A 27948-nucleotide genomic window follows, 5' to 3' on the forward strand; every position below is an offset into this window, starting at 1 on the left:
GCAGTATACAGAAAAAAAAAATAATTAAAACAAAATCCGCATTAGTTGTGACAATCCTTTCCAACATCAACAACGTTTCTCTTTTCTTTGGAGTAGATATGAAAAGAAAAATCCATTTTAATCGTTATATTGAGGTCTTGTTTAATTAGTAATTCACGATGGCCAAAAGATAAAATAACTTCTTATAGCTTGAAATTGACAGCACGATGGCTGTTCCTCTCAGTTTTTGTTTGTTAGTTTGCTGTTTTGCAGTTAACGGCAAATGTAATAATAGTTGTAAATTTATTATATCTATAATCTAATAAAATAAAATAATTTTAAATTTTAATTTTCCCCGTTGTCATTTTCTGCGTCCACCATTATTATTCTTGCACTGTATTATCGTTAGTCATCATAATCTTCCTTCTCCTCAGCTTTAGCAGCTGCCATCAGCCGCACCGCTCCTGTCCGAGTTTTCTTTACAAAGTGAAATCTTATTGGCTGGCAGTGCAGCGCTACGGCGTCAGGTGATTCAGTGCCAGCCTCTACTCTCTCTATTCCTCGGAGTGGATAAATAACTGGCTGGTCTCTCAACCCGGATGCTGTGCCATAACTATTGATGATTTTGCCCAGTGAGCACCGCTGTGGGCAGAGCAAGGGAGCGGAAATATTCCAGTACCCTTGAAGCGGACAGCTGCCACCGGATCTACACTCTGCTGACCGCCGGGCTCCGCATCCGAGCCGGGACGGCAGGTGGATCATAATTCATACCAAACACAGGGGAGGGTGTGATCGCCACACTGAAGGCAAAAACGTCCCCTGCTCCTGCAAGATCGTGACCACTTGCACGCCACTGAGGAGGTAGTGAAAGGGTGAGAAAGAGGGTGGAAGAAAGAGAAAGGGGGGAGGAGAGAGGAGCATCACTACAGAGAGAGAGATGGCGGAGTGCGGGCGGAAGGCGCTGTCTCTCCTGGAAGCGGCCCGCTCCCGGTACGAGAGCCTGCAGATATCCGACGACGTGTTCGGCGAGTCCGGGGACGACAGCAGCGACAATCCCTTCTACAGCACCTCCGGAGACTCCGACTCTGATAACTACATAGCCGAGGTAGGTGAGGAGGATCAGCAGCAGCAGCAGCAACAGCCACCGCAGCAGCAGCACCACCACCACCATCACCACCAGAAACGAGGCGATAAGGAGAGTGGACACAGCGGGGGAACAGGAGGTGGCAGCGCAGCAGGACCCCCCGGCTCCTTATCCCGTAGTCAGGCAGAGGAAGAGGGCTGGACGGAGACTCTGCAGGATGTCACGGTCCCGCCGTACAATGATACATACGGTGAGGCACGATGGATGGGCTAATTTGTGCACTGGTGGGGAGCAAATGCTCACGGCTGTGGAGTGATTGGATAGACGCAGACAGGAGTGCAGTCCGTGTTCACATTTTTCAGGTCAGGCAGGCCATTTCTGTTTGTCACGACAGCCACAAAGCAACTACTGAGGAATACTGCTCTCGTTTTTATCATCATCATCATCATCATCATCGTTTATTTATATAGCACTTTAAAAACACACAAGGCTGACCAAAGTGCTGAACAATAGAAACATAATAGATACCATAAGAATAATAAATACGATAAAAATAATAAACATAATAAACATAGCAAAAACAATAAAATATAAGTAAATACAAGTCAGTCAACCACTGAGTCAAAAGCCAGTGAATAAAAATGCGTTTTCAATCTGGATTTAAAACCAGCACTGATGTCGATTGCCTAATGTGAAGAGGAAGGTTATTCCAAAGCTTAGGAGCCACAATAGAGAACGCTCGGTCGCCTCTCAGTTTCAGCCGTGATTTGGGGACTGAGAGCAACAGCTGCTCAGCTGACCGGAGCGAACGAGTGGGGACATAGGGCTTCAGCAAATCAGACATATATGCAGGTGCCAGACCATTTAAAGATTTAAAACCAATAAAAGAACTTTAAAATGAATCCTAAATTCAATTGGAAGCCAGTGCAGGGAGGCCAGAACTGGAGTAATGTGCTCAAATTTCCTTTTACCAGATAAAAACCGTGCCGCAGCATTCTGTACTAATTGCAGGCGTGTCAGAGTGCCCAGTCCAACCCCAATTAAAAGGGAGTTACAATGATCCAAGCGTGAGGTTATAAAAGCGTGGATGACAGTCTCCAAGTCACGCCTTGAAAGGAAAGGTTTAACCTTCGACAGACGCCTGAGGTGATAGAATGACGATTTCACCACCCCATTCACGTGGCCATCAAAGGTAAGAGCAGAATCGATTTTTATCTCTCCCTCCCCTCTGTGTGTGTGTGTGTGTGTGTGTGTGTGTGTGTGTGCGCGCGCTTCTTGCTTGTGTGTAGTGAGGAGAGTAACAGAGAGAAACATGACACATGCATCGTTAATTGCTTTATTAAGTTAATGGCAAAGGCTTAACCTTTGATGCATCACCCCTTGGTGCTGTTGTAGACATGCTGTCTTATGTGTGTGCTCATGTTTCAGAGCTGTTTCGTTTAGAGAAACGGCATGAAGCCTCTCCTGGCTCCATGCACATGTATTATGTGCATTTTTAGAATAAAAAAATAAATAAATGGCACATTTTGTTGCATACAAATATTTCTGCATAACAAGAAATATCTATGCACTTTGTAGAGCCACAACTTGACCTAGCATGCATGGCTTTTGATGCTATGTAGGTGTGTGCATTCATGCAGAACTAATGCACAAATGCCAGCCTTTGTCCACCGGTACCAACAGCTTAAATGTGAGACACAAGCTCAGAGAATCCTGATTTATTCATTCAGTTATTTTTCTTTTTAACTGCACACTTCTGCAGGTCTGTGTGTGTGTGTGTGCGCAAAGGGGAGACATTTGTGTGCATGAATCGTGACAGTTAAACAGCAGTGTGTGCACCCACACTGCTTTTTCCTCTGTACCACACCATTAGACTGTCAGTCTTAAGAACAGTATTTATTTATTTAGTCCACTATAGATCAGAGAGTGGGGTTTGGGGTTTATAGTGCAGCTCTTTCAGTCAAGCTATGTTTGGATTGGTTCTCCTTGTCCATCTTTTCTGCCTCCGCTGAAGCCAAAACGATTTGTGGGAATGCCATCCTGTTTCCACCGTGACTTGATGCACTGTTGCAGACTTGGAAGGGTATCGGCATATGGCTGTAGTAGATATGGACCAAGCCCCAGTGTGCTGACACACTACCTAGTAGGAACACACTTATTCAAATGAATAAAAAGCACTGGCTGTAGATAACCTGCCAAGTAGCCACTGCAAAGTAAGTAAACAGCACTCGCTGTGTGCAAAGAATTGTTCGCAAGCTGTTCCAGTGCAGCAAACACCGAAATGTACTACATGATCATTAAAAAAAAATAAAAACCCACATATGAACAAATGAGATAAAAAGCTTTTAAATGTTGTTTTGGAGATATTTGGTTCAAGAAACAGCCTGTTCCAAGAAACAGAATACTAAAAAGACACATACACACTAAAAGACTCCATTTATTTCTGGATTTTTTTTTTTTCAGATCCATTTATCTAACTTTAGTAATCCTGCTCTGGGATAATCTGAGCCTAGATATAAAGTGGTGTCTGTTTTAAGCACCCAAAATAATCTGAACCAAGCTGCACTGAGCTGGGGTACCATAAGAGGTTCTTGCTGTGGCACAAATGTTAGAGGATGTTCTGTACTTCCACATCCTGGACTGTCCGACTCTATTTAGCTGTTGTGACTTTGTTGACTTAAGCTAGGGTGGCAGCAGGTGTGTTCGTCTCTGGTTTGTATGGTCTGGTCTGATTTGTTAAAAATGCAGACAGTGTCTGTTTGCACAAGCCACTGCAACTCTAGGCCCGCCATCCTGTATCAGGGTAGGGATGATTAAAAGCGTGGATGTAGTACTGCCAGAGCGCATAATCACACTTCAGACCTCAAGTAGCCAAGACTGTACTCTGACTTAATCAGCCCGAACAGATAAGAATGACTCCATCCTGAGCAGCATGTCTGCATAAATGTGCAGATTTTAATGGCACGAATGACGTTGCGGCAAAGTCGGTCAGTGCCAGTCTGTCTGCCTGCCCATTTCTATGTCAGTCGGTGTGTGCTGACACAGGATGTTCATATGTAATATGCTGTCTTCAAATGAGTTTGTGATGGTTGCCCCTGCAGTGCGAGGCGGGTGGCAAATGACCAGACCAAAGATTATGAACCGTAGCTCTTAGATTATATAAGCACTTTATCATGATGTCGAAGGGAATTAAAGAACTATTTATTGCTTCACTTTGCTGAAGCTCACTGAAAGATTACTGCTTCTGCCCATATGTCAGTTCATCTGCCTGACTGTGTATTTCTACCTTGTCTGCAAGAGATCTCTCAGCCATTTAAAAACACTTAGACAAACATGCATTTTATTATATTTATATATAATATTCTCTATCAATCACATAAAGGTAGAATACTGAAGTAATTGGACTAAACAATAAATAATTAAATAAGCTGGCTTGGTTTCATGAAAGTTTTTTTCCTATTCATTTTTTTTTACATTAAAATGATTCAGGCATTTGATGCACTTGAATATTAGTACTGTAAAAACAACACAAATGAAAACATTTTTGCTTAAAGACAGTAGATATTGGATTATTTGTAAATCAAAAAAAATTTTAATCAATAGTTGCGGTGGTGAGAAATTGCACTTAGGTGCTGTCTCTTTAATTTCCACTAAAAACTGAACTCAGAACACATTTAGTCTATGTACAGGGTTGATGCACTTCAAATACACAGTAATCTCTCCTACTAAATCCATGGCTATAAAAGCTCTACGAGACAGATGTTTGTCCTGGGACAATGGAAATACCACAACAGCTGATAATCGCGAGGGATTATACCTGTCTGTGTGTGCACTGTAGGTGGATTTTTCTTTTGAGCAATGTGGGAAATCAATATTTATAGGACTGCCACATAGACTAGCATCAGCTGACAGAAGAGTTATGTAAATGATTAATCCTGTTTCATCTGATTGATGCGGGCTGGACTGACGATGAGCTGGCAGGGCTACTCAAAGAGGAAGGAGTGTTTGCTCAGCAGCAGCAGATGAGACAATTCCATTATCCAGGAAAATGACGAGTCCTTCCTCACATTGTATTCGTACCTCCCTTCTGAGATGAGCCGTGTTAAATCATTTTGCCTCAGTAGACCTTCAGTCTGAACGTCTGATGTTTTTATTCAGGGGTGGACTGGAAGTCATGTTGAATTTTACCTTCAGCTTTCAAGTCTAATTGGATGTGAATGAGTTGATCTTTGAGCTGTGCCCTGGCTACTTCTGTGTCTTGTCTGCAAGCATCAACTGAGTGGGAGTGCTTGTACCCCACTCTCTTTTCTACACTTCATGTCTTGTCCGCCTGCACACTTTTAACAGTGTACTATATAGTGTGAAGTCTTGTGTGTGTTATCTTTAACTCCGCAAAGAAAAGGGCCTTCATTATTTTAGTTGCAGCCAGCTACACAGGGCCTGAGAAGGGAGAGTAAAAGCCTTTTTTTATGTTGTTCTGAGATAATGAGATTGTGCTGTTCAATCGAGCCAAAAGATGTTCTGCTCAAAGTCCAAATTACCTCTCATGGATCCAACAACCTGAGAGTGAACCAAAGCCAGTTAACTGCACTGAGTATCGACTGTGTGGCTTCAAAGCTACATCCAAAGGCAGACGGACAGAGAGCTTTTTAAATGGAAGATAAATGTTATCTCGTCCTTAACCAGCGAGGGAGAATAATTAGGTCAGGCAGAAAAGTCCCGACTACGCTTCACTGTTGCTGCCATTAGCACATTTTAGAAAACAGCTCTGATTCTTTGTTGATTAATTTTAGTTAAATTACCTATTTATCCATTGCCTTTAGCTAGTTTTGCTGCTAATTCATTAATTATGCCATTTCAAACATTTATACCGCAGCTGGTGAACCCGTTTTTCCCATATTTTAGCATTTACCTACTGCTTTTAACAATTCTTTGACATTAATGTTAGTAAATACAGTTATTTTAATTGTGTCAGTGCTTCTTTACTTTAAGCCAAGAATTTAAGTTTTCGTTCATTACTTTAAAGGATGGATCAGTCCCATCTCCATATTTTACAGTTTAAACGTGTCCTTATTTATCTTATACTGGGCTAACTCTCTTCAGATTGGCAGCCCCTGACAAACAGAAGGTTTGAACAGCATGTGTCTAGAGCTGTGTGTTGTGAGGACCATATTAAGGGCATCCCCTGTATTTGACAATGTCTAAAAGTAGCAGAAAAACCGACTCAAACAGTGTTATTATTTGAAATTTTGGCCACGTGAGTGTTATTTTGAATGTTTATTCTTTAAGCTGTTAGCCACAGTCTGGCATAGAGACCAGTTGGCGACTTCTTAGCAACCACCGTTTCCTAGGGAAAATTGTGCATACCCCAGCCAGTTAGTGAGTGGTTGCTGGAGGTTGCTGGCAGTGACTGATCTAAAAGGAGTATAAGGTGCTGCACAGACAAGTTTCTTGTGAGTGCTTTGATCATCAGCACAATTAGCATTGTTCGTGTCACTGGCAGTTTGCATAGAAGATGCCGACTTGTCCGCTTTAACATTCGACTTCACAGCCACCTGTTCTCTCTGCCTATGTGACCAAGGCCTACACTTTTAGACATTTCTTTAAGTTGTTCTTATGCTGCAGTTTCAGAAAAGAAGCTTCTTGCTTGTTAACATAGACTTTCAATAGATTTAAGTAGGTCATTATAAGGACTAAACACTGTACACTGATCACACAAACTTTACAACCACACACAGATGAAGTGAAGTTTCTGTGTTATTCCACAGGTTTAGATACATGCAAATTTCATTAATAAAAAGGTAAATCATTCTGTATAAACAAAACCATCAGTCAAATTAATTGAAATAGTACAGATGTCTTTTAATGGCTCATGGCTCGCCAACATTAAAGTGTGATTTTGACTTATTGCCTGCCATAACACAAAAGCAACAAGACACTGAAGCCTTCCGCAAACATAGAAATGCCACACTTTGACTGGCATCACAGTGTGGTGGCTGTCAGGTCATGTAAACTTTCTAACTGCTGCCCTGGGCTTATGACATTCATACCAAAAGCTGCTGATGCACGAAGTGTAGTGCGTTCCTCTGATGTTTTTTTGCTACAATGTAACACCTAAAATTAATTGATGCTTTACGTTACAGTTCTCAAGATTCTTTTGAGATGTCACTGGAGTTTATATAAGCAAGAGTGAGCCTGTGTGCATCCCACACAGCTTTGAAGATGACAGCTCAACAAAATAATATTTTATTGTGTCAAAAAAACCTCTTCTACTCAGCAAAGTCAATCAAATTGAAGGCTTCGTACCAAAGTTAAAAAGCTGGGCGTAAGTGACAGTACTGTGTGTGAGTTATCCCATGTGGGATTCTCTGTCTGTCAATCAGTATAATTTCTTTTGTCATAACATTTCACTTTTTTCCAACACAGGACCTGCTCAAAAGATGCCGGCCACCGCTACAGCCTTGGACTTTTTCCAGCTCTTTGTCCCGGACAACTGCATCCAAAACATGGTCACTCAGACTAACATGTACGCCAAGAAGTTTCAGGAGCGGTTCGGCTCAGACGAAGGCTGGCGCCCCGTCACGGCCCAGGAGATGAAGGCGTTCCTGGGCTTTGTCACCTCCACCAGCGTGCACCGCTGTGAGTCAGTGCTCAGCATCTGGAGCTCGGGCTTTTTCAGCAACCAAAGCATCGCCTTGAAGATGAGTCAGTCGCGTTTTGAGAAGATCCTCAAGTACTTCCACATTGTGGCTTTCCGGCCATCACAAGGAAGCAACCAGGGCCTTTACAAGATCCAGCCCTTCCTGGACTCGCTGCAGCAGTCCTTCAGCTGCACTTTCAGACCATCACAAACACAGGTGTGTGCGTTGTGACAGGTGGTGTTTTCTTCAAGCCTCTCTTGATATTTTTAGATGCTTTCTTTTAGCTGGCAACAGATTCTTCTTGCCTTTAGGAGCACCAAATTTTAACAGCACAGCTACATTTTATTATGCCTCATGAATTGCATAGTATAAAAAGAAATGACCAAAGTTCCAGAGGTCATTTACAGGTGATGATGTTGAGGAAATCACTTTTTAGTCATCCACATCCAAAGTTTTGCTGTGGCAGCATGTTTATGTGTTCCAGTGCAATATTAACTTTCTGACCTGGAGCCATAACACATTTACACAGAAGGAAAAGGGAGAGGACAATGATCAGTAGGTAGGGTATGAGTTGCATGTAGGTGCTAACAATGGTGAGATCAAGGCCTATGCCAAGAGATTATCTCAGTTATAATTTAATTACTTTATCTCTTCTCTGACAAAATTATTTGAGCAATTTAGTTTTAGATGTAAAACAAAAGAGACCCAAAATTTGTTGAATGACTGTTTTCAGTTCAGTTCAATTCAATTTGTATTTATACAGCACCAAATCACAACAACAGTCAAGGCACCTGTTGTTGTGGCTCAAGGCCAACCATATAGCTTTCTCAGCTATACGGTTGGCAGCGCTGCAGTTTCACTGGAGGATATGTTTAAATATAGAAACTTTTGTTTTGTTTGCTCAGAAATTTTACAGGTTTTCTGTTCAATCGAATTTTTTAACAATGCTTCAAGTATTGCAAACCAGCTCATAGCTCCAGCAATGAGTCTCTGTTTGAAAAGCCATCTACACGATGACTATATATACGGGGAAGCGCTCTGTTTTACACAGGCTTCCCCTGCAGAGGAATTTAACTTGTTTTCTGTTGGCCTGTAAGCATCCCATCCACATTTATGCAACTAGGCCAGTGGAGCGCCAGCCTTGTTTCTCTATTTTGGGTGGGTTGGACGTTTTTTTTTTTTTTTCAACTCCTACTTTACTTTCTTCTCTGGATGAATTCATCACTCTGCATCACTGGAGATTTTAAAGTACCCCAAAATAACCAGCCTGCCTAAAATCAAACTTCACCGCTGTGCCCTTTCCAACTTGATTTTTTTGTATTATTTTGATGTGACAGCAAAAAAAGGAAGCTTTTGAATCAGTTTCCTCTTTAGATGTGTTCTTCTTGAGCAAAAAGGCACAGCAGAATTTACCACAACCTTGTTTACGTAAATCTGATGAAAATGTAACATTAAAAATGTGTCGATTGCTCTCAGAGTTCAAGTAAAAAACAAAGATCTTACATAAGATGCAGTTTACTCTTAAAGCATTTGTTAGTAGAGGATACGGCATTGCATGCACTTCCTATAAGGGCTTTTCTTTCTTTCATAATAATAGCTAAAATAGTGCGACTTAATATTCTCAGTCTGTTACGCAGGGTCACTTTTAAAAATAAGTGAACAAGTTGATTTATTTGCTGTTGTCTTTCTACTGTAAGAGTGCTACAACATCATCTTCATTATGAAAGATGATGTCAATTCTGTGATGGGAGCATTTGGGAACACAGGCACTTAAAAGCAATGCCCTCCTCATATATCATCCACATCTAATTCATCTGTGCAATCCTACCCTCTAAATAGTTTAAATATCAATATTTTACACTTTATTTCATTGCAGCATAATCGCTGGTTGGGTGAAGTGTGTTTTCATGCTAAAGAGCTCTAAACACCTAGATCTAAAAATGACAAAACTGAGCCTGTGAGGTCAGCGAGTGAGTGTCGTTGGCAATGATGGGGTTTATGTGAATCTAGGCCAGTTTGTTTTATCGGTTCATTTTCTGTATTTTCTACTCCCAATAGTCTCTCAGAGTGGACTCGAAAATACAGACAGTCTGAAACTGTAGCTCCACTGGCAAGGAAAAAGCAATCTTCTCAATAAATGACTGCCTTCTGAGAAGGAGGGAGAGAAACGAGTGTAGTTGTTGAAGTCTGAATGGCAGATGATAATGGCTTTAAATGGGCTGTATTTAAGTATTTTATTTTTTAGTTATGTTGCTGCTACCCTGGTAGCTCAATCCTTTCAGTTCAGTTTTATTTCAGCAGTACCTTCAAGGGGCTGTATATTGCAAGGCAAAAACCCTACAAAATACTCAACAATCAGACAATCCCATTGGGTGACAGTAGGAAGGAAGAACTCCCTTTTGACAGAAAGAGGCCTCGGCAGAACCAAGCTCTCAACCAGGGGTTAAGAAGACACCTACAGACTGGCATTGTTGCTGTTGTTGGGCTCCACACAGTCCTTGAGCTGCCTCTCCAGTGAGTATGGAGTAAGGCCCTCAAGGTGACAGCTGTTGTGAACTGCTGCTGCATGAATAAAATTGAACTAGACTAAATTGAATATAGTGCAACTCCAACAGTGGGGAAACAGTCCTTGTTCAGCTCTCCAGGAGAACAAATCAAGACACCCATTTCAGAGGTCACTAAAATACATGGGTAACAGCTAGGTGGTCAGCTCCCAGACAGGTAACTATAGGAGTGTGTGTGGGGGGGGGTGGCTTAGCAATGCAATATTGAAAATAGTCACAGTTTGCATCTAACAGATAATCATGTAGAGAAGAATTATGGGGAAAAAAATGTGCTCTGTTTTTTTTTTTTTTTTGTCTAATAAACTGTAGCATGTTCCTCCTAACAGTGATGCGTCACATATTCTATGCCAGTTAGGTCTGTGCTGGGGTCAGTTTTGCAGTTGCTCAGATCATGTCTGGACTGCTTTATTGCTGCTGTATTGATTTGCAAGTGTAAAATAATTATTCAGAAAGCCATCAGAGGACATCCACTGGAAGACGGTGAGCAAATGTTTTATTTTCTCAGACAAATGATTTACTTAAAGCATATTTTGTTCAGATGTAATCACTTTGGTTTCAGCTGTAATAAGATGAGAGAAGACATCACTGTGCAGCTGTGCCGCAGCTACAACATGAATTATTTCTTAGGCTGTTGTGGTCTGGGTGACATCATCCATCCGAAGTCTAGATGGCCTCATTTATTTTTAACTTTTATGACTCCGTGATTCCATATTTGACTGGAAAATGACTTGTTGCTAGAGCAGCACGGAGGTGCTGGTTGCCACTCGGTTAGTCAAATCATGATGGGCTGGGTGGGAAGAAGAGACGGGGATAACACCGGAGGAAGGGAAAGCCCTGAGAAATTTAAAATGCAAATATTTGCCGAGTATTAAAACCTCTGTGTATCTTTGGATTTATGACTGTTGGCTTTTAAAATGCTTTCTTTGTTTCTCGTTCACCGTTTGGAAATTCCTCTTCAGTATCTGATATGACTCATCCTAGTATTTAGGAAAATAAGGGGGGGGGGGGAGACTTGCATATTCATCCTACTATTTATTGACTGTGGGCTTAGGGGAAATAATATAGAACATAAAAATAAAAATCAGTTTGTAAGAACTGTACATTTCATATCAAACCCAATTCTGACAGCTGTCCAGAATGCAAATATACTCAGCTTATTGTCATAGGAAGCAAAGAAAATCAGTTTTAGTTAAAGAACTTATGAATAATGAGTATATGTAACTCTTTTTTGTGTGTTAAATTGATTGTCTTAAAGATTGAGAATCATAAAATTGTGTGTTTCTAAGGGCACCCTGAATTTTCTTCTTATACGAATGAACACATCTTTTTTTCTCTCTCTCTCTATTTTTGCCACTTCGGGAAAAAGTTAGTCACACCTTATTTATTTGGGGAGTTTATTTTATTTTTTATATATTTTTGTCTATTTTCATTTGAATGGAGAATCATCCGTGCTAAAGAGAAAACTAAATATAAAAAGGCTTCCACTGTTCGGATGAATCCAGGCATAGAGAAGGAAGTTTTTCAAGTTATAATGCATAAATGTAAAAGGTATGGACAACGTGAAGATGAAACATCAAAATGAAGTGAAAGTGACAAGGCAGAAGTTATTTTTCGGAGGGGTTTTGCAGACAGAGCTGCACGAGTGAGAACATGTTTCTGCTGACAAAGTGTTTTTGTTTTTTTTACTATCACGCTCAAACACATACAGGACTTGCAAGAATCTTCAGTTGGCTTCTCTCTTCAAACTCTTGCTGTGGTATTAAATCATACACAATCTCATTCTTATCTCTCACACAAGAAGCCTCACAATGGAAAACTAGTTATGTTCACTAGCACCTTTTTGCTTTTGATGAGGCTATGTAATGTATGTTATGTATGTATAAATTCACTAAGACTAATGTTTCAGGTTCTTCATGAGCCCTTGATAGATGAGGACCCAGTGTTCATCACCACTTGTACAGAAAGAGAGCTGAGGAAGAGGAAGAAGAGGAAGTTCAGCCTCTGGGTTCGACAGTGCACCTCCACCGGTTTTATCTGTCAGGTATCTGCACACAATACTCGATGTGTTTGTATGTGATTTGGAGACACGGAGGTGGGAGACTTCATTCAGAATCACAATTGTTTCAGGTGTGATTTGAGAGTGAAAAATTACATTAGAGGAGATGAAAAAGAAATGATTGCATGTCTTTGTCTGCTTTGATTCTATTTAGATTTGCTGCTTTGCAACTTCATGGCAGAAATATAAAATTTGTTTTATTAAACCTGGCATCCAGAAGTCTCGAGCGTGCCTGAAGTCAAGTAAGAAAGGCTTTCATGAAAATATCAGAGGCTTGATCTTCGCTAGATTTCAAATCTTATTCTTTGGATGTTGCATCATTTAGCATTCAATCTATTACTTTTCACAGAAAATTATTATATATATATATATATATATATATATATATATATATATATATATATATATATATATATATATATATATATATATATTTTATACTGGTAAATTTATGTGTAACAAACTGCACGGTTTGAGTTTAAAATGGATCACATGAAAAGCCTTCTGGGTAAAAAATATTGTCTTCTGATGTTGGTTTTGAGTGGAAGCGCTACTAGCTCAAGCAGGCACATCTCAGGCAGGCAGAGCTGCTCTGACTAACAACCTTGTCCTACTGCAACCTTCCACTCCTACGCCGGTTGGTTATGTAATACCCCCATTTAACTGAGACCCTGCATGGAAGGACTAACAAATCTGTCCAACTCTGAGCATTACAGAGGTCATTATACAAGGGGGGGATAATGAGAAAGCACATGCCCCAAAAGATTTTGTTTGCACAGTTTTTTTGCTAAACTTGACGCACTTTTTATGCATCAGCCTTCCTCAATGTTAATCATAGTGTGCATGTTGTGCAGGTCACCCACATTCAGCCACCCACACGCATGCAAGCTCACGCAAGCAAACACACAAACATTTGCATTGGTATACCTGACAGGAGACCATGTTTTTAATACCAGTGATACCCAGCTACAGTTTATTAGTTAAAGGCTTCTGCTCCCTCAGTGGAGATGAATGGAATTTCACTTGTGCTCACAGCAATGAACGACGACATTAAAAATTCAACATCAACACATATTTTCAGAAAGACTGCCCTACTTACTCAGACATATCACTTCTGTTCACGGAAGAGTTTTATTGGGTGAAAACTGTTTGTTAGTTAGTTTGTTTGTTTGTTAGTTAGTTAGTTAGTTATTTGGTCAACAATCACCACAGCTGTGTCATCAAGTAAATAGGAACCCCAACCGTTACCTTAACCTAAATCTTGTTCTGACCACCAACAATGAAGGCTGAGAACTCGTTTTTAAAGTCTTCTGGGTTTTAAAGTAAAAATAAAGGAGATCAAACACAAATGCAGGATGTATTTTATTTTCCCTTAAAAAGAAACAAGAAAATCTTGTTCCTGCTCCCTTTAGAGGTCACCACAGCGGGTCATCTACCCAGCATCCTTCTCTTTCACACCATCCTCTGTATTTCCTGATTCACTACATCAATGATTATATTCTTTGGTCTTTCTCTTTTCCTCCTGCCTGACAGCTCCATATTCAATATCCCCTGTCCAGTATATCCGCTATACCTCCTCTACACATGTGCAAACCATCTCAGCCTTGACTCTCTAACTTCGTCTCCAAGTTGCTCGATGCTCTGATATACATATATTATTATCACTTAGAATGAAATGAGCACCTGCAACTCTGGCATCTCCGGCTCAGTCCTTTGTCTCTTTGTTAGTATCCTTCTGTCTCTAAACCATACATCATAGCAGATGTCACTACCGTCCTGTAAACCTTTCACACTTGCTGTCACAAATCACTCCTGACACCCAAAATTCAAACTGCCTCACGCTCCTTTTAATCTAAGTTTGAGAACCTCCATCACTTGATTTTGTTAGAGAAAAAAATGCTGCAATGGAAAGAATCGACAAAATCTCAGAACAACTTAGAAGGGCTGGATGTTCATGAGTAGAGCTGTTTAAGGAGAGAAAAGCAAGATGATTAAAGAATGTAAACACATGATCTGGAGTAGGATCAAACGACCTATTGAGGAAAACTCAGTTGCATAATTCACACTATCAATAGAGGGGAAAAATATACAGAAGCAGAGAGAACAACATAAAAAGTCATGAGAGAGGCAAGACAAGATTGGACCAATACTTCAGAAACAGAATGCACAGAGATTAGCAGTAAAGCATGCCAACATTTTTCTGCTCATGCACAAATTGAACCAGACTTTTTGGACAGTTGGTTTGTAAGAACAAGAAGACAATAATACAACTTTGAGAGTCAGATACTTTTTACGATGAGATCAACATTTGGCATAAAACTGTGTACACTAAAGGGTAAGTGTTTCCTTCTTTAGCCTGGAAGTAGGCCAGAAGAGCATTAGTGGAGTGAGGAGGATCCTACATAGAATGTTAATTTCCCTTCTTTTTTTTCTTTTTCATTTAGTTAAATTGCTTTACGTAAAATAAAATAATCAAACCATTCATTATTTTTCTTGTAATCTGACCGTGTAAAACAAGTTGTGTTCAAGAAGCATCACAGAGCCTGTCATTTAAAGCCGTATTCCATTATCCCATCCATTTAACAAATAAGCATTAGCATTCACGGTGACTGCAGCCGTTTGGCAGTCACTCAGTCTTCACCAGTCCTCTGTACACTGACGTGTGCCTCCATTGAATTCTGTGTCTAAATGAATTGCGTCGAGGGAGGGGGGAGGGAATCAGAGAAATAAAATGAGTTAATGGAGTGAATCAATGAGATTCCATTAGCCAGTGTATCACACAGGGATACACAAAACACACTTGCACAAACGCATGGACAGGCCACTTAGTTTAATAGCTATGGGTCTTACGTAGATGCCGGCTAATCAGGCTAATGCCAATCAGCTCCCAAACAATAGTAGAAAGTTCAAAGGGCACACAGAGCCGTCTATGGGTGTACATTTCTGTTTGTTCAGTCTCAATAATAGCTTTCTTTGGACCCTAAGGGCTGCATCATGTTCCGGGAATCATATCTACAAATGCTTCATGTATGTTCAACTAGGAAGCAAAGCTCAGCTTGCATTGATCTATAGTTTGTACAGAAGTCTTGAGCCGCCCCTCATTTCTTTATATTTTCAGAGGAAATTGGGAAGTAGGTACAGTGATTTATTGAAACATGTGCAAACATACAGGTAAATACAATATAGTTCTTCTAATTTCTTTAAGTGGTCATCAGGAATAGTTCTCCAGGCTCCTTGAAGGACATTCAAAGTACGTCTTTGGGTGTTGGCTGCCTTTTATTACATTCTCTGTTAAGATGACACTGCTTCAGTTATGTTGAGGTCCAGGATCTGGGGAGACCAGTTCATGACTGATAATGTTTCATTGTGTTTCTCTATCTAGGTGTGCATTTGCTGCATTGACGGTGTGTTTGATCTCATTCACGTGCCAAAAAAATGAAGCTGTTGCTATTCAGATGGTATTGTATGGTCAGTCAAAATGAGAAAGCATTTTTCTGTTTTCATAATTCCTTCAATTTTGAACACCACTGGGTGAAATGCAGACCATGATAGCGGCTCCAGTGTATTTTACAGGTGGCTGTAGATGGTTACTGCTGCACCTTTATCCTGACCTCGTCCTTACACACTGAAGGTCCGGTGCTAGGACTTTTAGGCACTGTTCATCTGCTATAGATAGTGTTAGAACTGCTATAGATAGGACTGGACTGAAAATACGTGAAAAAGCAACCGATGCCCAAAGAAAAAATTTGAGCAATAGTTTTCCTGGTTTTCTGTTTTTCTCTAAAAATTAGAGACAGACTTTGAAAAAGGTCTGGCTCCTTGGAAGCAAATATAAAAGACGTACCGGTATATTAAATTAATGAGAGGAGGCTCAACAGTGTTGTAGCTCAACATCTCTCAATAACTGCTGCCCAGATTTGAAGTACTCATGTAAATATTCATGGCTTGAAGTGGGTGATCATGCAAATAAATCCAGAAACTGAGATATTTAAGTACATTTTGATCCACAAAAATTAAAATTTTCTGCCAATTATTTTATGGTTCAGGCTTTAAAGGGGTAATTCTCATCTTGGAAGAACAAGCCTCCTTTCTCAAATCTCTACTGTAGGAGTCGGGTGTGACAGTAGCTTGACTCACAGATCAAACCAGCTACATTTGGTTTGAAATTTCACAGAATATCCTAAGAAACACCAAAATATTAATTCAAGCCACTGGCATTACCTTCAGTGTTGTACTTGTACCCCTGATATTTCATCCTGGAGTCTCCATCTTAATGTAACCCAAATACATTTTTATTTCAGTTCCATGGTGTTTTCTCCCTCGGGATACACTTTAATTCAAAGTCTCTACTGGAAATAAAAGCAAAATCATCAAAATGCACCGCACAATTTTGTAAATTGAACATTACAGTTTCTCTAGGGTTTAGACAGCAGCCTCTGTAAGCTAGAAAAATAAAAATGTTTGCATCCACACGTCCTGACGTGATCCCCCCTCTTCTGCAGATCGCAGTCCATCTGAAAGACGGCCAGGGTACAGATGGTCTGGCCACCTTGAAGAACAAACCTCAGCTCCACAGTCTTGTGGCTAAGCAGCTCTGCCAGAACATTTCCGGAAAAAACGCCATCATCTTCACTGGGCCATCCATCACGAGCCTCAGCCTCTTCACAGAATTCAGCAAACAAGGTACGCAAAGAAGTTTCTGTAGCAGTTTATGTCTGCTGCTTGTTCTTTGCTTGGTCTTGTTCTTTTCCCTTCCCTAATTTAGTACTTTGTTTTACACTTTGTAATCTATCTCCATCTCTTCATACCTCCCTTTTTTGCATTTTAAAAAATGTGTTTATTCATTTTTAATGATGGTGTGATTATACCATCCCCAGGCTAAACGGCACACACAGGACAGCAGTATTCTCTATTCTATTCTAAGATAAAACTACAAAGCCAGACAGTATGCATGTCGAATAATTTATTTTTTCATCTCTTATCCATACACTGAGGGTGAACTTGCTAAATAACACAGATTCATTTGTTACTCTCTCAACAGTGCTTTCACCAAATTTGTCAGTCCTCCAAATTATGCATTTTTTAAAGCTAACTAGCAATTAAGCTAACTAATCTGAGTTAAAGGAACACATTTTTCCTTTGAGTGTGAAACATTATAAGGCGATTGCATCGTCTCCACACAGCCAATCTGCGAGTGTCTGCAATCTCTTTCAGTCAGATTGATGAAGGTTTGCAAATAATTGCCATCTATTTTATAAAAGCAGGCAGCTTGGCAACACATTGCAGTCAATCTGAGTCACAAAGAAGAATCCATGCACACCCTCCTCATCTTGTTAGGCAGGTGCTGAGTAAAAAAACAAAATGTGACAGAGAAGAAGAAATAACAGTTCGCACACTTATTTATTGCATCTAGTGATTTTGGTCATCAGACCATCATCTGATTAAGAGCAGGTGTGCTCGAAACATCACTAGATGTCAACTCAAATAGTTGCAATTGGTTCTACTCGGGTTGTTTTTGCTAGATAAAAACACGTGTGGCGAGCGACTTTGCAGTTAAATTGCTGTCTAGCAGCAACTGCGTCCAGCGAGGTTCAGGCTGGACTTTGAATGTATGTAACTAACGAGTTCATGTGAATTTCTGTGTACTGGTAGGTAGATATGCAACATATTTGTGATTTTTGGCAATTTGACATAGTTGATCCCTGTATTATCGTAAAAAGATTGCATGTATTTGCCAACTTGATGCAATTCTGTCACAAACCGACAGCAGATTGAAGCAGATACAGCAAAGTCTCTTTGAAAGTGGCAAATGACTATGAGTGGTCACAGACCACTACAATCAAACCAAGTGTGATTGTACCGCAGTCTCCAACTGGTTTACCTAATGTGAGTGTAGCATTAAAAAATTGAATGAATTGTCGTGACTGTTAGGATGGATGTTTTTTAAATAGTGCTCAACATCGATCCTTACAGGTCTGCAATGCACTGCAAAAGGGTGTTTATTGCCTTTTGACTTGCATAGTAAATCATGAAAGATTGAGCGTTTTGCCTTGTTGGAGCTTGAAAAATCAATAGGTAGGTAAAGTGGACACTTTACCGGACACTTCATTCAAACACCTGACAATGAAAATCTGAATCAAAAGTGTTTGAGTCACTCTCAGTATGTTTTATTCATAATCTGTGGTAGTTTATCAGCGGGAGTCATAAAACCAATGCTTTTGTTAGGAGATATTGTGATTTAAATGTTTTAATACTGTCAGTCCAGCTGTGATACTCTGAAATTTTTATTTTAATGTGAAATTATACATTTTGTTTGCATCTTTTACATTAATACCAAAAGTGGGATAATGTGAACATGCTATAAAAGCTAAACACAATCAACGCAACAAGAGAATAAACATTCAGCTCAACAGCTCCTCTGACAAGTTTTCATTTTTACATTTTCTTTTTTTTGGGGGGGGGCAATTTTAAACTCAACCAAGCGGAGCTTCATTATGTCAAGAAAATGAAGACTGCAGATATAATCATCATTTTCTTTTCCTAATTAGTTGAATCAGCCCAAAAAAACCCAGTTCTGAGCCTGTGAATGCATCGTCTGACATCTTTCCTTCAAATCTATCTTGCTGGATTAATTAGCTGAGGTAATTACTTCATATTACTCCGCAGTACTTACTGTGGACATGCGTGCTTGTACTACACAGATAGAAATCAGTTTGCAAATGGAGACCAAATCAGCGGCAGTCAGCCAGATGATTGTTTTGTGTCTGCTCATCAACGTAAGAAAAAAGAAAGAAAGTTTCAGGAAAGAAAGAGATACACAAAAATCACTGCAACTAACAATCACTCCTGACTTTAATTGTTGACTCATTTTTTTTTTTCCTTAAAGAATCACTCAATAATTTAGTGTAGTATGATAAAATGACTAATGCCCATAGCAATTTCCCGAAAGCTCTAGCTGACAGATTTGTTTAGTCCAATCAAGACTGCAAAAAAAAAAGCATTCATTTCATACAACAGTACAATTGTCTGCTCAGAAGCCAGTTTGTCGGATAATTGTGTCCAAAATGCATCAAAAGGCAAGAACATCACAAGCACAATGAAGAGGTCCAGTAAAAATAAATTGAGGTGGCACGAAGCAGATAGCTGCCAGCTGTGCCTGCAGCAACATGTCATCCCAAGCTGGTTCGCCCTTAATTATGAGTCATTTTAAGCCATAGTACAATATATACGGTTGGGTTATACAAAAATTCACCTCCAGACACTGGCTATGAATGGGGGAAATTATCCGTAGAGAATGTAAACATGTTTATTTCTACTGCAACATTGTCCATTTTATCATGACAGTATATTCCCCTTGTCGAAAACCAAAAAGAGGCTTCAAACGGCAAGTTCTCCAAGAGTCAGAAAGCACGTGGAACTGCAATTAGTGACCTGAAAACAACCCTTCCTCAAATAACCATGGAAACAGCTCAAAAGTGGAGAAATGATGGCTGCAAGATTCCCTAAGCTTTTGCGGAAAAGCTCTGGCACCTGTATCGTGGGATATAACCTTAGAGCAACCCTAATTTACAGATTTTTAGTAATCAAATGTCCAGGAAAGGACAGTTTCAAAGACTTTGCATATTCATTGTGGAAGGGTGATCGCACCTACACCTTTAAGACCACCCATGAGTACTATTTCCAGATGGTTGGACAGATGGGGGGGGGTGTCACTGGTATGAAACGGTGTGATTATCTTTGTCAAGTGTAAACAGGACTGTCGCCTGGAGCACATCTGCTTCAACCCTGAAGATTGGGAGAATATAAAATCCAAACTTGACTTTTTCTTTTTTTTTTTATGCATTTCCTGCCTGCTTTTTACAGCTAAGTTACAGGAAAAAGACAATGAATCATATCTACTGCATTTTCAAATTAAAATGTATTTTTGTTTTCTGCAGCACAGTTCTGCAAATGTTTCTGAGTTAATGCCTTGTTAATAGTTGATGACATGGTTTTACCCTCAAGTGGTCATTTTAGGAACTGCAGTTTTTGCTATTTGCCACGATCATCCTATTTGTCTCTGTGTCCCTCTTCAGATATCTATTGCTGTGGTTTGCTTAGCACCAGGAAGAGCGACTGTACAGGCTTACCGCAAAGCATGCTGGTCTGTGGCTCCACGCCTGCTCAGCGTGGCCAGTCTCGCATAATGATGAAAGGCAGCATGTCGCTCATCAGCTGGTACAACAAAGGACACTTTAAGTTCCTTGCCAATGCCTATTCCCCAACAAAAAAAGGTAAGAAGATCATTTCCCAAAGCATTTCCCCACTACACGAAACTTTGTTTTCCTAGAATTAAATAAAAGGAACTTACTATTAGAAATTATTAAGAGAATTAATGATGTTTCAAATATTTCAGTGCACAAAATCCATTAATTTTAGTAGAAAAACACAAAAACAAAGACTTTTGGTTGTAGTTTTTAAGAATTAGGAGGTTTTTGGGGGGAAACTTTGACTAACTGTACTGTCATTTGTGGATGCAAGTCACCATCTAGAGAAACTGGCACATCATTAAGCATTTATGTCACGGAGAATCAGTGCGAGCTTCTAATCCGTGTTAATCCATTTCCAGGAGGCGGCAAAAATCATGTTATTCCCTTCGTCTTATACCATGATCCACTCTTCATTAACCAGTTTTGTTAGGTTTTAACTCTAAATGAAGGTTGCAGTTTGCGATGGTGCTCTTTGAGTGAAGAGTGTGGCAGTGAAGCAGGAAAAGTTAGGCCGTTATCATCCGGCATTGATTTTCCTTTCCCCTCTGCGTGTGTATGTAGGTGACTGTTTTTCACTTTGTGCTTAAAGTACTTAATTGATGGATTTTGCAACTATTACCTCTATTTTTAGTACAGCCAATAATTATACGATAATTGGTTTAAATGGGTCTAGTTTTTGCCTCTCACTCACTGTGTTTGTGTCAGGGCTGATCATTAAGAGGAAAAGCGGGGAGATCCCGTGTCCTTTGGCTGTTGAGGCCTTTGCGGCACACCTCAGCTACATCTGCAAATACGACGACAAGTATAGCAAGTATGTGCGCCGTTTTACACAACATTACTTGATACCAAGAATATTTTACACCGCAGTGGATTTTAAATCAAACAATCAAGATGTTTTCAAACTTTCAGCTTTAATTCAGGGGGCTTTGACTAAAGTGTTACATTAGATTTTGTGGTTTTACACACATTTTTATATGTAGTGCTTGATTTTCAGAGGCTCAAAGTAATTAAACAGACTGAAATTATTTCAAATGTGGTGATTGTTTTTATTACTTGGATAAAAATCCTTTGCAGTCAATGACTGCCTGAAGTCTACATCCTATGGATTTCATCAAGTGCTGAGTTTCTTGCCATTAAATGCTCTGCCAGGCTTTTACTGCAGCCACCTTCAGGTCTTTCTACCTTCACTTTTGAATTTAATAAGTAAAAAGCATGCTGTATTGGATTGAGATCAGGTAACTGACTTGGCCATTGAAGGATATCCTTCTTCTCTGCTTTGATAAACTCTTGGGTTGCGCTTGCAGTATGCTCTGGGCCATTATTCCTTTTCACTGTGACGCACTGTCCGATCAATTTTTCACCATTTGTCTGAATTTGAATCCGATCTCATCAATAAACACTAGTAACCTGGTTTCACTGGCAGCCATACATGGCCTCGTCATAACCCTACTTCCACTATGTTTGACAGATGAGGTTGGATCATGAGCTGTTCTGTCTTGCTCAATACTTTTCTCTTGGTTTAATTTGTCCAAATATATTTTTTCAGAGCTTTGCAAACTCGATTAGATGTTTTCCGGCATAGTCTTATTTGGCCTTCTTGTTCTTGATTGTAACCAGTGGTTTGCACCTTGTTGTGAACGCTGTATTTTCATTCATTAAGTTATCTGTTGATTCACATCTTGATTGTTTGATTTAAAAACCCAGAGACAAAATTGAAAAAATGTGTTGGGCCCATATGTTTTTGGACAATAACTATAGATAGTCAAACGAAACCATATTATTTAAATCTTTGTAAAGAGATTCAGCAGTAATCGGCTAATTTCTCCACACAGGTACTTCATCTTCCACAAGCCTAACAAGACATGGCAACAGGTGTTCTGGTTGAGCATCAGTATTGCCATCAACAACGCATACATCCTATACAAGATGTCTGACGCCTACACAGTCAAACGCTACAGTCGAGCACAGTTTGGAGAGAGACTGGTCAGAGAGCTGCTTGATCTAGACGACTGCTCCCCCACGCAGTGAGGAAGAGAAGGAGGAGGTTGATGAAGACAGAAGGAGCTCACAACAAAAATACTTAACACAACCCCCCCCCCACACACACACATACATTCACGCTCAACCTTACAGACTTTGCAGTCTGTGTCTATGTGATAATACTGAAGCAGTGCCAAGCCTATTTCTCTCTTCCTATAGTGGTTTTTGTGGCTCTGTAAATATTCATTAACACACAACTGCATACTACACAATAATCGTGAGCCATGAGACTCGACTGCAATCATTAACCCCGCAGATTTACTAAGGATTTGTCAACAGGAGCTTTTTCACAAGCAGAGCTGAATGATGGAACAGGAAAAGCAAGAAGATTTCACTCCTAAATGATGTCAGCTTCAAGTTTTAACCAGTTAAATTATTTATACAAGCCTGAATGAAACTTCTGTCCAAACACCATAACCGTCAGGCTGAAAGGCTACATGTAGCTCAATATTTACACTCTGCAAAAACACCTGTAACAAAGTCTTAGTAAACCAGGAATAAGGTGTGTTCACACGCTGCATGCGTTAAGAATCTCGATTGTGATGTTTACTTGTTCGGTGTGAAAATGATTTCTGCTCCAGGTGAGTTTTGAAAATTTGTACGTGTGTATTTAGTAAGTGGAAACTGCCGTTTGTGTGTGCGACATTGAGCCAGAGGATGTAAATGTATGGCTTTTGTGACCCAGATGTGTTGTTGCTGCATATTGTACCTATGAGAGAAAGACTGTCAGTCGCTATAAAGCCACACCCAGCAGTGTGCCACAGCTTCACAGCCTCCCAGAAAAGACCAAAAAGAGTCTTTAAAAAGTTCCTGCTTCCAGTTTTTTTAATTGTAATAAGTAATATGAAATAAACGGCAATAAAGTTAAAGCTAGGAAAACGTATTCCTAGGTTTTGTTTTGTTTATCAAAGAGTTTGCTTCTTGAACTCAGGTTAACTGTGTGTGTAGGTGTTGATTTTATTTGACCACAGAAATTAACAACTCCACAACTGTTACCAAATATTACCCAATCCTGATTGGTACACATATATATATGTGACTTTTTTCCATAGGATTGAAAGGCCTATACAAAGGAAGCAATTAATAGAATAGAAAACAGGCATTCAGGGTCTTTAACAACAACTCTAACAACAAATGCTGTCACATCTGCGTCCCGCTTTTGTACCAAGAACACTTTTTTTTTTTTTTTTTTTTTGGCAGGAAACTCGTCATAATCATGTGATTCATTACACTTTAGTGTACTTTAGCTTTGCAAGGAAGAACATGCTCAAATCTCCTCGATTAAATGAGCCAGTGTTGCTAGGCAATGAGTATAATCTTGGCCAATGGACAGGGGTTTGGGTAACATTCCTTGGCAGCGCTTAGGTCCAGAAAGCAAAAACTAAATCACTGGTGGCTTATAAAACGTCTTAACAAAACAAATGTTTGAACAAATTATATTCTTTTTCTCAGTTGTTTTTGGCACATTTCACCAAACATTATTTCTCAGCACATTTTTGAAAAATGCACGTCCCAAAACTTTAGTCTGTCAGTGAATAATGCTCTGCCCTCACAAATCACACCACGGTAAACCGAGACGCTGAAAACTAATTTTTCATCAGAATGACCGACTAGAAGTGTGTTCCTAATCTTTGTCATTTCCAAAAGGTTTTTCCCAACTTCTTTTCAATGACTGAAAATGTACATAGCACAATACAGAACAAAAAAACGTCTCCCTTTGCAGGTTTTGCCTGTTTCTAACAACCTGCTGTAACTCTGTAGCTCTATAAATGTGTTTTATAGCACTCTTACTCCTGAATTACACCTTTATGCTAACCTGATCGTGTATCCCATTGGTTGATCTGAGAGGAATGTGTTAAACCAAACACCATGAAGCTTCTTACTTTGGAGTGTAAAACTAAATATAAAGAAAGCTGACCTGCCTCGAACAAAAAGACACATACACTTAACTGTTAAAAATTCTAGACAATAGTGATTAGTCATCAGGCTAAATGTGCTAAATGATTTGCAGTACGCCACCAGTTCACAACATCCCACGCTAAAGAGTTTAGACACGACAGAAAGAAACTTTCTTAAAGCCCCTGAAAACTTTGTTTCAAACTTTTTTTTTCCTAAAGACCAGAAAGCAAAAGTGAGCGAAATACAGTCTACGTTCAATACAAAGTGACAGTGAGGATGCCGTTTGATTTGAACAACAGATTGTACTTACAAGAGCTTAATTCACACATTCTCAAACTCTAATTGGTGTAAAGGCATACATGCCATTACGAAAGACTAACAACTAAAGTTCAAGCGCCACTTTGATGCTGTTATACGGGTTCATTTGCAAACAAAGAATCATTCTGTTGTGGACAAATAACCAAAATTTGTAAAGGATTTCATGTTGTTTCAATATGTTCAACTGTCATTCAGTAAATGAGCCAAAAACACCCCCCAGGCTATAACACTGCTGTCTGTAGCTTTAACAAGGACAAGGTCAACACTTTATTGTTGTGCTGGAACGTGTTATGAAGACTGTAAGTGAAAGGTGTCGGCGCGTGCTTGCCCCATCAGCATGGTTCAAAGTGTGTATTCATATACTGGTATGATGACAGTCTTTATGCTGGTAAAGCAGGGTTGCTGAGCGAATTGGTCCCACCCCCGTCACAGTCTTGCACTTTGAGGAGAGCTATAAAGTTAGCAACACACATATTAAATAATAATTTTAGTTTTGATTTCAAATTGAAAAAATAAATGATTCTCTGCTCTCACAGATGATTTTTGTAAATATTAGTAGATACATGAAATAGATTGTATTAAAAGAAAATACACCAATGATATACGAATGAAATTTAATGACTGTAACCAAAACAGAGAATTCTACTTCCACTGTAGATTTAGAGAAAGTGCAGTACTGTACGTCTGTGTATATTTTGTTTACAAATTACTGTGAGTGTATGTCCATAATCACACTCTTACTGACACTCAAGATTGTGATTTCTTATTAATCTTTTTCACTAATCCAAAGCATTGTTGTCACCGTTACTCTTGCCTGTGTGTGTGTGTGAGAAACCCACTGAATGTCGTAGCATTGTTCACCCCGAAGTAACACTCTGAATCTTAGCAGGCTCTTCTGTTGTGTCAAATGTTTGTCAACTCCTCCTTTGATTACAATATTTGATATCCACAGATTTGTTGTGTAGTTTGCCATTCACTTGAAGTGTATCATAATATCGACATGAAATACAGACGTGGACATTGTAGAAGCGGTCTGCCACCGTGCTGCATTCATTGGCAACTCAGAATTTACACTCTCCAACCTGAAACAATGAAAGTAAATTGTACCATTAGATGGATTTTGTTTTTAATAACGCAAATTGTGCATTTTGCATCATTTACACAGAAAATGCAAAGTAACTCTTGCTACTATTACAGTGCTACTGATGAGCACTTGTGGTTCATAGAGTTTTTTTCTATTATGCAAGGGTAAGGACAGAATTTTTAATTTTAACTCTTTAGGGAATGAAGAATTAATTTCTATACAGATGAATTAAAAAGTTCCATTTCCATACCCCTGTTTTTATGCACATTTTTAAAACAATAAGATTCAAGGTTTGACTGGAGCTCTTAATTGTGTCAGCCTGCTGCTATTTAAATAATCGGTTACTGCAGAGGTGTTTATGCTAAAAAAAAGTCCAGCTCTCTATCATTATCCCCGTGCAGTAACTATCTGAGTGATTGTTATGGGTCACTGTGTATCAACACTACATCTATTGGTGTGAGTTTTTGAACACATTTCAAGACCATTAATAGATTAGACAGGCTCTAATGTATTGGTTAACTTTATGCATCTCTCCATCATTTTCTTTGACTTATCCAGTTCACGGTTGCAGGGTGGAGTGTGTCTCAGATGTCAGAGGTTAAAAAGTGAGGTATATCCTGGGCAGGTTACCAGTCTATTGCAAGGCGTTCATTTTATCTGTTAATAAATAATAATAAAACATCCCAGTCACTGTCAATAGATTGCTATTTTGGAGAAAAGGGTATGGCTAAGCCCCTTAAGGCCAGAAATCTTGACATCTGATTGGCATTTAAAGCCTTAAAAAACTTAAACCAGAACACAGTGGGTCTTACTACAAACATGTGAGTGTTTTGTGTCTTTTCACTTTTGAATTAAGTCTAATATCTTCCATTAATGATCATACACCTAGACATAATATGTAGATGTGAGAAAACAAGATGTAAATTATAAAGAAGGGAATACTGTGGAGCCATTAGGTCAGAAATATTTGCCTTTCATGTGGATTCGTCAGGAAGAAAAAATGTTGCCCAAACGTTAACTGCATGTAAATTATGTACAAAAAGATAACATGAAATTAGTCAGACTCATTTCATGTGTGTTTGTGCGTTGTGTGCTGGTTTATCATCTCCACACAGTGTCTCACAGATGTCTGTCGCTATCTGTGAGACAGATGTAATACTGAAGCATTTTGATGAGCGATAGCTTTGGACATGTTAAAGATTTAAAGTGACTGACCTCAGGGCTTCATAACTAACTGCTGTACAATATATTCACTCACACAAACAGCATATATACAGTACTTCTATACCCTTATCAGGTGCTTTCAAACCACTGTAGATTTATTGCTCTAATCAGGAGCTTTTTTGCAAGAGTTGTACCGCTATTATTTCCAGATAAAATGTCAGAAATAACAATATTACTAAGCACCAAAATGTGGTAAAAATGTTCCGCTTCCCATGATTCTGGTTTGAAATGGTGGCTGCAGGATGTGGCATTAGCGATTACTGTGGGCTAAGTGTTATCTAGCTTCACAGAAGTGCCAGAAGGATGTGTGTATGTGCATGTAATGTTAAAGCTGGCTGTGTTTAAAAAACAAATGTAATAACCGGTGTATGCTGGACCAAATAACTTTCTAAAATGTGTGTGGTGATGAGCTGTACAACGTTGTCGTGTAAATGTGTTTTCATTAAAACACCACTCATAAGTGCCACATTAAAGAGTTGGAGAGGCTTATTATTCTTCAGGTAACTGTAAGTCACAAGGAATGCGTCAAATGTGCGTCAGAGCCTGACTTGTATCTCATTTTTCCACAGAGTTTCATTTGGATCTAATGCAATCCATTTATAAAGAAATTTCAAATCAGAAGTCATTCTCACTGCGCTTAATGCAATTCTCAAATCAGTAACGCATTAGCCTTTCTCATTGTTTTTATACATAATGCTATAGTTTCTATGCATACTTCACTGCTAAAGATATTTGTTATTGTGTTGTTGCACTTTTCACTTGTATCTCACAACTCATCAAGAGCATTGAATTAGTGTTTTCAATCAAATC

General features: G+C 39.4%; 1 protein-coding gene across 1 annotated transcript; it reads left to right on the top strand.

The window, feature by feature from the left end:
- The first annotated feature begins 523 nt into the window (after nucleotides 1-523).
- pgbd5 (piggyBac transposable element derived 5) lies at nucleotides 524-27598 on the top strand. The gene is made up of 7 exons (XM_031742188.2): nucleotides 524-1313; nucleotides 7490-7920; nucleotides 12175-12309; nucleotides 16827-17007; nucleotides 20400-20597; nucleotides 21279-21384; nucleotides 22406-27598. The coding sequence occupies exons 1-7, from the start codon at nucleotides 917-919 to the stop codon at nucleotides 22599-22601; spliced, it is 1644 nt and encodes a 547-aa protein (XP_031598048.1). The 5' UTR covers nucleotides 524-916; the 3' UTR covers nucleotides 22602-27598.
- Nucleotides 27599-27948: the final 350 nt, after the last annotated feature.

Source organism: Oreochromis aureus, linkage group 13 (assembly GCF_013358895.1).
Source record: "Oreochromis aureus strain Israel breed Guangdong linkage group 13, ZZ_aureus, whole genome shotgun sequence".
Lineage (NCBI taxonomy): Eukaryota > Metazoa > Chordata > Actinopteri > Cichliformes > Cichlidae > Oreochromis > Oreochromis aureus.

What these genes read in the sequence shown, in the direction of transcription:
- pgbd5 (XM_031742188.2), top strand. Translation starts at nt 917, where the DNA reads ATGGCGGAGTGCGGGCGGAAGGCGCTGTCTCTCCTGGAAGCGGCCCGC. An exon ending in GCCGTACAATGATACATACG is followed by an intron (nt 1,314 to 7,489) that starts GTGAGGCACGAT and finishes TTTCCAACACAG; the next exon opens with GACCTGCTCAAAAGATGCCG. An exon ending in CTATTCCCCAACAAAAAAAG is followed by an intron (nt 20,598 to 21,278) that starts GTAAGAAGATCA and finishes TGTTTGTGTCAG; the next exon opens with GGCTGATCATTAAGAGGAAA.